This window comes from Physella acuta, unplaced genomic scaffold, assembly GCF_028476545.2.
Source record: "Physella acuta isolate Inbredline_101_S28 unplaced genomic scaffold, ASM2847654v3 ptg000851l, whole genome shotgun sequence".
In the NCBI taxonomy this organism is placed as follows: domain Eukaryota; kingdom Metazoa; phylum Mollusca; class Gastropoda; family Physidae; genus Physella; species Physella acuta.
In genome coordinates, this window is record NW_026732368.1 from 190756 (window position 1) to 205232 (window position 14477).

The following is a 14477-nucleotide window of genomic DNA, read 5'->3' on the forward strand; positions in this document are numbered from 1 at the left end:
TTTCACCCTTTAAGACCAGAATTTTTTTCACGGTTTACAGGAATAAATTTTTTTACGTCAAATTTTTTCAGTACTTAAGCTGCAAAACGACATATCTATTAGTCCAAACATATTAATCGTATTAAATGCCCTACAAAGTAATATTAATTTAAGTTTATCTATTGAAGAAAGAAAAATACTTAGTTTCAAAAAAGTAAAAATAATGATGAGCTTTTCCCAGGAAAGAAAAATAAGCTTCTATCTGGAAATTTATTGATAAGCTTTTCCTGAGATCTTATTCACAGAAAATGAAAGTATGTACAATTTCAAAATCATGGACTGAATTTGCAATAGAATAAATACAATAATTTTAGTAAATTTAATAACATGTCTAGATAACTTCTTTAAAAAATTCCATTCTGCAAGTGGTTTTACAAAAAAAAAATTCAATGAAATAGAAATTCAGCAAAACAGGAAAACCACAATAAGTAAATAGAAGTTAACATGGTAGCTCAAATGGCCTAGATTTAAAATTAAAAACTTAAGATTCTTCAAAACAAAGAATTAAATAGAGAACATGTTATCGGACAATGGGAACATCATTACCGTATGGCAAGCCAACTCATCCAATACTGCCTTAAAGAGTTAAAGCTGTATAAATTTTTTTTTTTTTTAAAATGAGCACTATGAAAGTTTCCAAGATGAAAATTTGATACCACTAGTCCATGGTGATGAGACCCTACGTACCATTGATATCCACAGTCTCCTCAGTACGACCATAACGGTTGCTGGCAGTACATATGTATTTGCCTCCATCTGACTTGTCTATAGACTCAAACACCAGTGATGCAGATCCAGGACCCTGCAGACAATTTTATAAATAAATTCAAAATTCAATGAATAGCTGGCAAGCTGTCTTACTTATTAAACTTTTTTGAATGCCTAATATTAAATGTATTTTTAATAAATATCATGATTTTAAAATATTTGTTACAAGCTATTTTTCACCAATCAAACTTTGTTGTATTTATAAAATAAGTTTTGAAACAAAAAAATGGGATTAAAAAAATTTGTTTTTCATCAACAAATATGTAAGGTAAAAATAATTAAAAAATAAGTGATATAATAATTTTTAAAGTAGACGTAATAGATTAAATTTTTAAAGTTTAGAATGGCCTTCACTTACCGAGTCCGAAGCCTCAGGTAGAACATCTGACCTCCTCCTTTGACCAGAGCGCCAGATGACAGTGGGGACAGGTTCACCAATGGCCACACAATCAATGTTGATGCGCTCTCCAACTGTTATGGTAATGTTCTTACCAGGGGTCAAGTTAATGACTGGTGGAGCTGTACAAACAAGAAAACAGGGTGTGTTGTTTGCAACAAATGTGTCATTGGATCTATCTATGATAAGCTTTGATCTAGTTACAGATTCTATGTGCTTAATGTAATTTACAGGGGTAGATATGAGGGTTCTATCCCCTTTAAATCTTTTGTTGGCAATCGAAAGGTGCATGACTGGACAAAGCTACCTTTTAAAACCTGGGAATCCATGAGATGGATGAAGTAGAGTTTAACCCTTTGTGTGACAATAAATACTGTGGTCAGGACTATGTCCAGCCATAATTACCAACTGGTATGTCAGGCACGTATCAGAGCTGGGTGGACTCAGGGACATAGTATGGATTTGAGCAGCCGTTTGCTCTACCATCCGACCACACTGCCCCACGACAGGTATGCACTAGTGATATTTAGATGCATTCTATCCACTTACACTCTTTTGTTATTAAAACAAAGGTGTGTGACAGGTAAACATATTGTAAAACAAGTCACCATACACTCACCTTGTGCAAGAAGACAGGTTACTCACCTTGAACTCTCAGAGTGGCTGTCTGTGTGGCTGTCCCAGCTTGATTAGTGGCTGTGCACATGTATTCACCCTGCTCTGCTGATGTTATATTAGTGAACGCAATGGTGCCATTCTCAAACAATCTTGTCCTGGATGTGAACCTCTGCCCTCCAGCCCTTTCAAGATTAGAAATTCATTTTATGGTATGAGAAATCATGTTGGTCAGCATACTCAGGTTAATGGATTAACCATTAGCTAATTAATATCCAGGTTGAGAAATTAAATAGCAATATAAACCTAGAATCAAAATTAATTAGCACTGTAGTATTATTATTTTATAATTGATAAAAGAATTACTTGTCAAAATGTTTTAGCAATAATATGTTTATTTAACAAAGATTTTTTTCCATAGATTTTTTTTATATTGCAGAAGAAAAAAATAAAGTTAATTTTTATTTTTGAGTGTTTAAAAATGTGAGCTCACCTTGTCCAGGTAACAACAGGTGTTGGTCTTCCTTCAGTTACCTCACAGTGGAAATATGTGTAATCACGAGCATAGGCTACCTGCTGTGAGCTAGGTAGTAGCCTGATCTGGGGATCCTCTCGTCCTGGAAATATAATGCACTTCATGAGAATAACAGATTTTGAAATTGAAGTGGCAGGACAAAGTGCTGGGTATAGAACTATAGAGAAGAACAAGAGCCCATGGCTATGCAAATGAGAAGGAGGAAGTGGTGCTGGGTGGGACACACTATGAAATGTCATACACCAGGCACTTGAGTGAAACCCTCAGGCAAAGCGAAAGAGAGGGCACCCAAGACAGACCTGGAGGAGGAGTCTTCTCGATGAACTGAAGACTGAACTGAAGAGGTTGCTAAATCAACAGCCGGGGACCGAACAAAATGGTTAAAGCACTATGCTCCACAAAGAGTAAAGAGGATGAAGTCAAGTAATATAAGAATTAGATGCCAAAATATAAAGCATAATTTATAGCATATTTACAAATTTTAAATCCTGGTAATGTTTTTGAAGTGGTTGCTTCACCAACTACAGCTTTGGCTTCAGTTATAAATTAAATACAGGATGGGGTGGCCACAGGAATGCTAACCCTTAAGTCTAGTGTTTGAATCCCAGACTTTACTCAGTAAGACAACACTTGATTCACTTTGTTCTGTTAGGTACCTGACTCAAGTTAGGGAAAGTAATCGCAGTTGAGGATAGAGCTGATTTGTATGCCATAGCTGAAAAAATGAGTAAAATCTTTTGAAATTTTTTTCATCCTGCCATATAAACTGCCAGGTCCAAAGGGGTACTTTATTAAGGAACTAAACATATATTCTGTTTTCTTCAAGATGGACGAGTGCCAACGCCAGTTAACTACATAGCTGTTTCATGGGTATATATGTCTATTCTAACCAGAACAGCAGGTTTATAAATAAAGCTTATCTTACTTTCAATGTCAACAAAAATGCTGGCTCTATCACTGCCTCCTGAATTAGTAGCAACACAAGTGTAGTAGCCACGATCCTCCATCTTAGCCTGGTTGATTCTCAAAGTGTCATAATATGCCTGGTAACAAAATGGAAAGGATTTTTTAAAATGGGTTTCAGAAGTTGCTGAATTAGACAATACTCTTGATGCAATGCAATTAAATTTGAGAATGATTAAATATTGCTGAATAATTATTAAAGAAATCTTGATTTAATGTAGCTGAATTAATAATATTATTAATTTAATGTAACTAAATTTAGAGAATAATCTCGATTTGAAAAATACTTAAAAAATTTTTTTTTGTAGAGTAAGCTAGCAAATTGGGTTTAACTGTTTGGTTTTATGAACAGTTGAACCCACTTCTACTTTAAAATAGTAGCTACATATGACCAAAAATATCTGAATGGTGAGGGAGTGAGTTGGGATTGTCTCTTAATCCAAGCAAATGAAGGGATGTAATTCAGATGTCTTCCTAGTAATCTTAGGCAAAAGAAATGGTTATTGGCCATTGCACAAGGTCAAGAAATTGTTCTACTTCATCTGTCTTAAAATGCCCCATCTAGATACTATGCTTTACAAAGTAGAGTTTTGTAACTTTACTTGAAAATGAACATAACGTAAGCCAAATTTAAAGACAAAGATGATAAATGTAATAAAATTATCAGTTTCTATAAAGATGGGTTCCTGGATGAAATAAAATTTAAAAAGAGGACTTAACAAAGATATTTTACCTGATGGTTGGAAGAGAGTGGGCCCCCAGATTTAGTCCAGGTGACTGTTGGTCGTGGGTCCCCAGTGACAATACAACGCAGGATACCAGTGGTGCCATAGCCAACATTCACTCTCTCCTGCTCCACTCTAACAGTTGGTCTCTCATCTGCACAATACAAGCCAATTTATGGGGAAACTTAAAGAGCAGGATGGTGAAACAAAGGTGAGCAGGGAGGTGAGACAAAGGTGAGCAGGGAGGTGAGACAAAAGTGAGCAGGGAGGTGAGACAAAGATGAGCAGGGAGGTGAGACAAATGTAATAACATGTATACAATCGAAGATTTTATCAAATCTTTTCTCGTGTTTAAAACTCATTTTTTAAATAATAAATCCAGAACAGCCTACAGCTTATGACTTAGTATAAATAAAATCTTCAAATAAAAATGTCAGATACATTATTCTGTATTCATGATACAAAAATATAAAAATACAATAAATAAATCTAATCCTTTAAACAGCTTAGTAAAAAAAAAGGAGAAGCACTGACATCCTGTAAAAGTGATTGTAATTGTGGCCCTTGGTTTATAAAATAGTTATATAAGGGAGGAAACTAACAGTGACTGTAATTGTGGCTCTTGGTTTATAAAATAGTTATATAAGGGAGGAAACTAACAGTTGTTGCAGTAATTAAATAGTTATAATAAGGGAGAGCACTAACATCTTGTAACAGAGACTGTAATAGTGGCTACTAGCTTATAAAATAGTTATAAAAGGGAGAAAACTAACAGTGACTAGTTGTGGCAGTAATTAAATAGTTATAATAAGGGAGAGCACTAACATCTTGTAACAGTGACTGTAATAGTGGCCCGTCCAACAACGCCCCTGTCAGTGGTTCCAGTGCAGACATAATTTCCCTGATGGGATGGCTGCACATTGACGATGGTTAGGACACCATTCTCTTGTATTGCACCTAGAAATCAACAAAAAAAGTTAATACGACTTTAAGATTGGTTGTGTTGTTAGTTTCTGTTTGAGACATGTGGTTGTCACAGAAGAAATAAGTTTTGCATTGAAATTTAATGGATGAAGATGTTTTTCACATTATCTCATTACCAATTTTAATAACTGGAAATTGTTAATGCTATTTTTCTTTTGTTGCCATACTGATATAAGAATGATTTGGTCTTTCAGAAGGCCTACTGCTTAAGTAAATTCTGTATAGGCAATAGCAGCAAAATTGTTTATAGTCCTACAACAAAGCCATTACCATAGCTTTAACTGGCTCATCAACAAATATGTTTGTATCAGAAATGGTAAAATTTCCCCAGACAATTCAAAGTATTTCCAGGCGAAAATTCAAAATTTTAAAATCAAGCATTATCTCATCTCATTACCAGAAACTTTCTTTTAACAGAAAATCTTATTTTAAAAAAAAAAGAAAAAAAAAGAAAAAAAAACACTAACATTTGTGACTTTACTATACTAACACAAAATACTGTAGTTGAAATAAAATAAGCTTGCTGTTCTTATGGGGGAAAAGTGCAGTTCTCCTTAATTTGTTCAAATTGAATCAATAGCTCCTTTGAAGAGAATCAGTGAAAATAACACTTTGGGCTTTAAAGCTTAATCAAGCACAGAATCATCATTATTGGTGATGTGATTTTAATATAGTTGTATAGTTAATGACAAGGTTTGCAGTACTTGACAGTATAACTTGACTACACTCTTACACGTAAGTCAACTCAGTCAAGGGTTTATAGAAATTACAAGGGCTGTTAACACTTGTACACACCTGGAGGCAAGCCACCGTCCTTGGACCAGCTGAGGTTGACATCATCACTTCCTTCAGCTGAACACTGCAGTCTCTCAGTGGCACCAATGTTGACAGTGATGTTGACCCTTGGAACAATAATCCTGATGTTGGGAGGAGCTGGAATAACAGGCCAACACTTTAGTTGGGGATCAAGTAGGAAAAAAGACAGGCCAAACATCATTTTTTGATGGCCAAATCTTTAATTTGGGGGGTGGGGGGAGTACAACAATGGCAGGCTAAACATAATCTTTGGATTTAAAGGCCAACATTTAAGTTTGGGAGGATATAGAAAAATATCAGGCTAGAAATAATCTTTTGATTGGCCAACCCTTTAGTCTGAGAGGATGGGAGAACAAAACTGGTCGCTCAAACTTTACCTTTTGGTTTTTAAGGCCAACAGTTTGGGAGGAAGTAGAAAAAAAGTCAGGCCAAACTTAATTTTTTTTTTAGTTAACACTTGAGAGGATGGGAGACCAAAACTGGCAAGCCAAACATAATCTTTTGGTTTTTAAGGCAAAAACTTTAGTTTGAGAGGAAGTAGATAAAAATCAGGCTAGACCAGGGGCGGAACTACAGTGCCGCCAGACCCCGCAATGCGGCGGGGGCCCACTCCATTTAGGGGCCCAAAGCCGACCATAATATTTTTTTAGCTACATTCTAAAAAATTTTCTTGCATTTTTGACTTGATGGTTGTTTTGTAAAAAAGATCACCGTAGCTGCGGTTGGATTTTCTTTATTCTATAGACACCACCCCACGCTCTTGTATATACTTTTTCCCTTTGTTTTTAAACCACTGTGAAAGCCGAGTCCTCTTTCTCATACAATCAAACTTATCAAAGATAAGCGGACTATCAAACCACTTCCATGACTTATTTCCCTTTTTTAAATAGTCAAATAGGGGTGCTCAAAAGCTCCTTTTAATAGATTTTTACTAAACATATTAAAAAGCAATTACTTCTCTTAATTATTATATTTTTTTAAAAGTACTTATAAAAGAATAAAATTGAATCAAAAGGAAAAGTATTTAAAATGAATAATATAAATACAAACAAACATAAAAATAACATAACACGACACACCATTACTTAAACAAAGCTTTCATGGTTTATATTCTTTTGACCAACTAGAGGTTTTGAGTTTTTAAAGCAGATTTAAAATAAGACTTATTTTCACAATACGCACCTACTTACATGACATAATGTTGTAATTTGTTTTAGTTGAATAAAAAATTTTTTTTTTCATAACCCGAACAGGCCAGCAATGAGTATCCTATGTTCGTATTTTGTGTTTGTGTGTGTGTATATATATATATATATATATATATGTGTATATATATATATATATGGGGGGGGAGGGGGGCTAACAAACTTTTTGCGGGGTGGCCCTTTTTTTCTAGTTCTGCCACTGGGCTAGACATAATCTTTTGATAAGTCAACACTTAAGTTTGAGAGGGTGAGAGAAATAAAATGGCAGGCAAAACATAATCTTTGGGTTTTATAAATGTTTCAGTATCTAAGTTTAAAATAGTGAGAGCCAAATTAATTTCCAATAAAATCTTACTGGGTGCAGGAGTGACATAAAGTACAGTCCTAAGCCTTAGGGTTCCAGCACTGTTGGTGGCAGTGCAGTAGTAACTATCCTGGTCTTCTGAGGTGGCTGCAGGGATCCTCAGCACACCAGTCTCATCTGTGTACACATAGGCTGGGAGATCCTGGGCTTTTTCTGCACACACAAATGTTAGCTTTGTTACAGTATTTTAAAATTGTATCATAATAGTCCTCAATATGTCTGGTCTATAATAATTCCTGGGTATAAAAATTAACTAGTTTTAACATTTTTATTGTGTTAGTCCAGTGGTTCTTAACCTTTCTAAATACACCAAACCCCCACAAGTTTCATATACATTCACCAAAACCCTTCTTAATAGTTCTATTATCTGCACTGACAAAATCCAGTCAGGAATCATGAGGGGTGTGAGACTGATTCAGAGAACCCTGCGGTTTGATCTAACCCAGGTTAAGAACCACTGTGTTAGTCCTTATACAACAGTTCTATAACCACCCTAGTCAAGCAACAGTTCTATAACCACCCTAGTCAAGCAACAGTTCTATAACCACCCTAGTCAAGCAACAGTTCTATAACCACCTTAGTCAAGCAACAGTTCTATAACCACTCTAGTCAAGCAACAGTTCAATAACCACCCTAGTCAAGCAACAGTTCCATAACCACCCTAGTCAAGCAACAGTTCTATAACCACCCTAGTCAAGCAAGTTCTATAACCACCCTAGTCAAGCAAGTTCTATAACCACCCTAGTCAAGCAACAGTTCTATAACCACCCTAGTCAAGCAACAGTTCCATAACCACCCTAGTCAAGCAACAGTTCTATAACCACCCTAGTCAAGCAAGTTCTATAACCACCCTAGTCAAGCAACAGTTCTATAACCACCCTAGTCAAGCAACAGTTCTATAACCACTCTAGTCAAGCAACAGTTCTATAACCACCCTAGTCAAGCAACAGTTCTATAACCACCCTAGTTAAGCAACAGTTCTATAACCACCCTAGTCAAGTAGCACAAGCAGGTGTGAAAAGTAAATTGGTTTGTACTGTCATCACCCAAGTGTTACACATTTAAAAACAGCATGTGTTGTATAAACTGTTTACAATTTTGATTGTATTAATACATTTTTTTTGATAAAGTAAGTTAAAATTTGATATTTATATATTTAAAATTGCTATCTTAAATTTCAGCACTTCTATTTTGAGAATACACCCTTAAAAAGAAGGAATTAGTGTAAAAGAGAAGTAGCAGAGCCTAAAACAAAATTGAACCTGCACATCAATTTATGTAATTTTCTTGAGAACTATAATTCAACACTGATTAAAATGTAATAAAATATTTATACTCCAAGGAAAATGAACATAAGTATATTTAAAAATTGGTCTTTAAAAACCATTATATCTAGCAGTAAACTATTCACCTCTGCTCCAAACAACAGTTGGTCTTGGACTTCCAGCTAGAACATTACATCTGAACTCCACACTGTCCCCTTCAGCAACCCTCAAAAACCTGGGTTCTATTCTAATGTTTGGTCTTACAGAGACAGCTGGAACACAGAAAAAAACAACCTTTAAAATGCATTCATAAATACTCCAGACCTGTAATTAACAGACAAGAGTTAGTGTCATCTAATAGCCTGGGACAAATATAATTTAGTCCATGATTTAATGCCCTCAAGACATGTAATTGACAGACAAGAGTTAGTGTCATCTAATGGCCTGGGGCAAATATAGTTTAGTCCATGATTTAATGCCCTCAAGACATGTAATTGACAGACAAGAGTTAGTGTCATCTAATGGCCTGGGGCAAATATAGTTTAGTCCATGATTTAATGCCCTCAAGACATGTAATTGACAGACAAGAGTTAGTGTCATCTAATGACCTGGGACAAATATAGTTTAGTCCATGAATTAATGACCTCAAGACTTGTAATTGACAGACAAGAGTTAGTGTCATCTAATGGCCAGGGACAAATATAGTTTAGTCCATGATTTAATGCCCTCGGATGCACACTTCACTACTCTAATTTCTAATTCAAAGCTTTTGTTTGTGTTGTTTGGAGTTCTATTGTTTAGCCCAGGGGTCTCCAAACTACGGCCCGCTGGCCGTATGTGGCCCGCGAGGTCCTCTTATCTCGCCCGCGGAGATATTTTTTACTTATTAAGGAAGCATAGGTGACTAGGTGCTAGTTACTAACATCATTTTACTACTACCCAAGGGTTAAACCCCCCCTATGATATTTATATATGAATAAGATAATTTCTCTGTTTTCACTTACATTTGCTTTGTTCAAAAAAGCTAACAGCCATTTTACACTAAATTATTAAGTCTCAAATTAGGGAAAGTAAACACGATTGGGTATAATGCTGAACACGCCATCCAAACAAATGCTGAGGTCACTGAAATCTGTGATCTTTATGGACTTCTAAAAGAGGTTCTAAAGAGTGCTTTATGTTGTTGTTTTTTTTACCAACTCAAGCTTAACTTTTAAACTACCAAACAAATATCCTTACTTCCAAAGACAATTGTTACATTGACCCTGTCTGTACTGCCAGGCTGAGACCCTGTGCAGGTGTAAACTCCCAGGTCGTCTTCATCAATGTTAGGGATGACCAGCTGACCATTCTGTTCAAAAACTTTTGGTGGCAGGCGCCTGCCTGATTCTCTCATCCATGACAGAACATAGTTGGCCTGAATAGGATTGGATGAGAGAAGTCTGATTCAGGTGGATGCAGTTGGGGGAGGGGGAGGAGGGGGAGGAATTCCAAAACATTTTTAGAAGTAGGTAAATTTACAAGGGACATTACACCCAAGATCACTTACCCCCAACCCTTGAGAATACATATACTTAAACCTATGCATTTCCCTTTCCAGTAAAGGACCAATTAATAATTGACCTGGGGAGAGGAGGCTAATTTCTGTTGAGTAATCTTACAGGGGGTGAGGATAACAATAATGACCAAGGAGAGGAAAGTGGATACTGACAATGGGATGTAATGTCCTGCTCCCGAAATCATATATATATATATATATATATATATATATATATATATATATATATATATATATATATATATATATATATATATATATATATATTTGATTTATAAGTGGTTACAGATAAATTTATCAAAAAGATGTATGTAAGAAAATAGCTCACAGCACTGCTGTACTGAACAGCCACACAGGAAACTGTGATGTTGACACCAGGTCTTGCAACAATTCTGGTTTCTCCCTCAATCCTCACCCTTATTGGGGTTGATGGAGCTGAAAAAACATTCAACAATTTTATACACTTTTACAGTACTACTTTTTTATTTTTTCAACTGTACTTTCTTTTATTTAAAAAAATAAATAATTTTTTGTTTGTACTTGAATGAAATTTAAGAAATACATTTTAAAATATAGTCACATTTTAACTCGATGTTTGCACAAACTAACATACATAAATAAAAATATCCAAAACATGATAGCGGAAGAGGCAAATCTGTACTTTGGTAAAAATTTATGGAATTTCAAAGTGTCTATAAATAAATTAAAAAACTGCCATGATAAAAGATTCTGTCAATGTTTGTGTATATATAAAAACATTTTGTCAGACAAAATATTTTAAACCAGGCTAGACAGTATATCTTTGTTCGCTGTGGTCAAAGAAACAGACACACCCTGCCCATTTCACATAATTAATGCAGTCTGGACATAGAACTGACCACAGTGTATCTTTTTGCTGGCGTCAAAGAAACAGACCAACCCTGACCATGTCATACAATTAAAGTAACGCAGCAGTGGTTAGTTTAAAGACTCACCTTGTACCACTAAATCAGTGTAGCCGCGGTAGGTTCCCTCAGTGTTTGAGACTGTACAAACATATCTGGCTTCATCCCGGTACTCCAAATTGGAGATGGTCAGCTTGTAGTTTGGCCCTGGTCCAACGACTGCTCTGCTGGGTAGTGCTCCACGGTCCAACCTGCTCCACACAACATTGAAAGGTCCACGGCCATTGGGTACACACTGGAATATGGCAGTGGAGCCAAGCTGCTCAGTGAGGCTGGTGGGGGTGACTGTTACTCTCACAGCTGAAAAAAAAAATAGTTTACAAATAGGTAAGTTCTATCCAAAGAAACATTTTTTTTTGTCACTTAAAACTCTTAAATATTATTAATCAGCTTTGCAATGAAAGTAACACTTTAAAAAATAGATAGCTAAGTATTAGCTTTGAATAGGCCAAGCTTGCTAATAGGATAAAATTGTGACTTTACGCTCTACATTGCCAAACACAATAAAGAATGGTGATTATAGTAACTGGAGAGGCCAGACCCCTAAGTCCTTAGAGACAAGTCTGGTTGTCCAGCCAGTTTTTTAATACATTTTGAGGTGATACACAGAAACATGTGGTAACTTACCTGTTTCTATCCTCTCACACTTGCCATCTTGTATCCTAGGGTTGCCAGTGTATCCTTCAGCACACCTACAAGATAATAATACAAGTTTTGATAGTAAACTTTCAAACAATTCTTTAAATTAATTATTTAAATTAAGTCATCACTTTTATATATGTCAAGCATCTTTATTTTTAATTGTAAATGCTTTTGTAAATAGTAACTAGATAACACCTGAACTATATACAAACAAACTAAGACAGGTAAAAAAAAATATATTTAAATCTTACTCTCCACAATCCCGTCCAGTGTATCCTGTTCTACACCTAGTACATGTGATCCTGTTGTCTTGAGCCAGCATACAGGTTGGTGAAAAACTGCAACAGGACAAACACATAAAAAAAACTTTGTTACAAGGCTTATTTGACACATTATTTCTTAAGCTTCTATATAAACTTATGATGACTGAATACTAGAATATTTGAAACAAGACAGTGTTGGATCTGAAACTACTATTTGGCAGAATTACTTAACCAGTAATCAGTCAAAAAGTCATATATCACTGGATATTAGGTATAAAAAAATAAGAATAGGTGAAAATCTATTTCACTAAATATAAATATAGACTTATAGGTGATTGTACTATATTGTAAACAATAAACTAATGTAATTAAAGCAGAAGGTGAGAGGGCATGTAAAGGATAAATAATTTTACTTGTTGGATGCAATTGTGAGTGGACAAGCACATTGCCGACAGTCAGATGGTGTTCCTGAGGTGGGGTCTCCATAGTAACCAGTAGCGCAGCGCTCACACCTGTCACCCTCAGTGTTATGGAGACAGTTCTGTACAAAATAGATGTAAACTTCATTAAATAAGAAATGTAATATCAAAAATATACAGTCCTGAAAAACTTGTAACTTGACCTTATAATATTTGTATAACTTGACCCAAAAATGTTTGTAAAAGCTGATGTTAAAATATTTGTGTAGCTTGATCCAAAAATGTTTGTAAAAGCTGATGTTAAAATATTTGTGTAACTCCAAAAATGTTTGTTTAAGCTGACATTAAAATGTTTGTGTAATTTGACCCTAAAATATTGTGTAAGTAACCCTAAGATATTTGTGTAGGTGACCCTAAGATGTCTGTGTAGGTGACCCTACGATGTCTACAAAACCAACCAGACAGGTTCCAGTGTTGGGATCACAGCTTGTAGCATGACCGTTGCAGTTACACCTAATACAGCGACCATAGGGGGATGCTGGATCTTCAACCCTGAGATACCCAGATGAACATTGCTGTAGAAAAGTTAAAATGTTGTTACTGGCCTTTCTAAGGGCATTAGATAATACAATTAACTCTTTTATAACTACACAAATCTGACTGACAATACATGAAGTTTCACACAAATATGTATAGCTATAAGAATGTTTAACTTAAAGTGACACCCTTTTGCATATGACATAACAATTATTCCAATTTAATCCAGTATGAGTTTCAGTAGTGGCCCTGCCTGTAATATCATAGACTACTCTAACATCTATTAATATACATGCTGGCCAGTTTAAACTAGTTAGATTCAAACACTCCCACCCTGGCAAATGGACCAACTATTAAAGCCCTCACAATTTTGCCACTAGCTGTTTGTGGTCAAATTGAAAACAAAACAGTTGATGAGAGCAAAATTCTCAACTGGTAAATTTAAGGAGAAAATTAGGAATTTTCTAAGAAATGAATACTCTACACTGCATCTGAATCTGTCTTACCCTTATTACTTATCTAACTTTACATGCATGAGGTGCCTTGTAGATGTAGCATCACAAATTGTTCATCGTAAGAGAGAATTTATCATGGGACACAATTTATCAAGAAAGACAAATACCTTATGGGAGACAATTCACTAAAAGATATAATTTATCATGACAGGCAATTCAGAAAGAGAGAAAATGAGATAAACGACAGGGGAGATAATTCATTCTACCTGACATGACAGGCCAGAGTATCCCTCAGGACAACGACAGTATTCAACTTCAGGGGTGCCCCTGTTGCCATTAGGTTGAGGAACAGCTGTCTCCATGCGCAGATTCTTCAGTGTCAATGTTTCCATGGCAGAGTAGTAGGTTGCCCTGATCAGAATAGCGCTGATGTCAGACAGCACAGACAAGAAGGTTTCTCTCGTTGGTTTCTGAGTCTCAGTGGGAGTTCTGAATGAATCCTGGAGAAAAAAGTTATTCAATGTTTGTAAAAGTTGAACTTTTATAGATGTACATAAAGTTTAACGAGAAAAATAATTAGCAGTATATAACATTAAAAAAAAAAATTTAATATTTTTTAAAGATTGATCCAAAGTTACCTTAATTTTAGATTCGTTTTAACAATTTCAATCCAACATTTCATAAATTTGAAGACCAGTTTGAAAAAAAAAACACTATATTTTTTAAAGCCATCATACTTACTTCAACCAACAGAATCTCATAGTCATATGATTGCTGGGGTCTTGGAGAGGTGCGGAACTGCAAGTACAGTCTCACGTCTGATCGGCCCTAGAGAAAAATATAACTCTGTTTATCTAGAGATCTGTAAAAATTTCCTTAAGTATATGAAGTGACACTAGTTGTGTATAAAGTGAAGTCCAATATTGATATTTTAAACTTCAAAAGACATTTGGGTTTCTGAAACTTTGAAGGACTGTACCCTA

The 14477-nt window shown here is 35.3% G+C and overlaps 1 protein-coding gene across 1 annotated transcript in view; it reads right to left on the bottom strand.

Moving 5' to 3' along the window:
* LOC131952087 (basement membrane-specific heparan sulfate proteoglycan core protein) overlaps positions 1 to 14477 on the bottom strand; it is a 146415-nt gene that overhangs the window by 18776 nt on the left and 113162 nt on the right. Inside the window, exons 60-78 of the mRNA XM_059314592.1 lie at positions 14236 to 14322; positions 13761 to 13994; positions 12961 to 13077; positions 12497 to 12624; positions 12072 to 12158; positions 11806 to 11870; positions 11209 to 11478; positions 10563 to 10669; positions 9916 to 10093; positions 8823 to 8948; positions 7403 to 7564; positions 5822 to 5959; positions 4868 to 4999; positions 4051 to 4196; positions 3280 to 3397; positions 2313 to 2436; positions 1850 to 2004; positions 1166 to 1326; positions 727 to 841 (exon numbers count right to left, since the gene is read on the bottom strand). Coding sequence (XP_059170575.1) covers positions 727 to 841; positions 1166 to 1326; positions 1850 to 2004; positions 2313 to 2436; positions 3280 to 3397; positions 4051 to 4196; positions 4868 to 4999; positions 5822 to 5959; positions 7403 to 7564; positions 8823 to 8948; positions 9916 to 10093; positions 10563 to 10669; positions 11209 to 11478; positions 11806 to 11870; positions 12072 to 12158; positions 12497 to 12624; positions 12961 to 13077; positions 13761 to 13994; positions 14236 to 14322 — 2650 coding nt within the window. The remainder of the gene's footprint in view (positions 1 to 726; positions 842 to 1165; positions 1327 to 1849; positions 2005 to 2312; positions 2437 to 3279; positions 3398 to 4050; positions 4197 to 4867; positions 5000 to 5821; positions 5960 to 7402; positions 7565 to 8822; positions 8949 to 9915; positions 10094 to 10562; positions 10670 to 11208; positions 11479 to 11805; positions 11871 to 12071; positions 12159 to 12496; positions 12625 to 12960; positions 13078 to 13760; positions 13995 to 14235; positions 14323 to 14477) is intronic.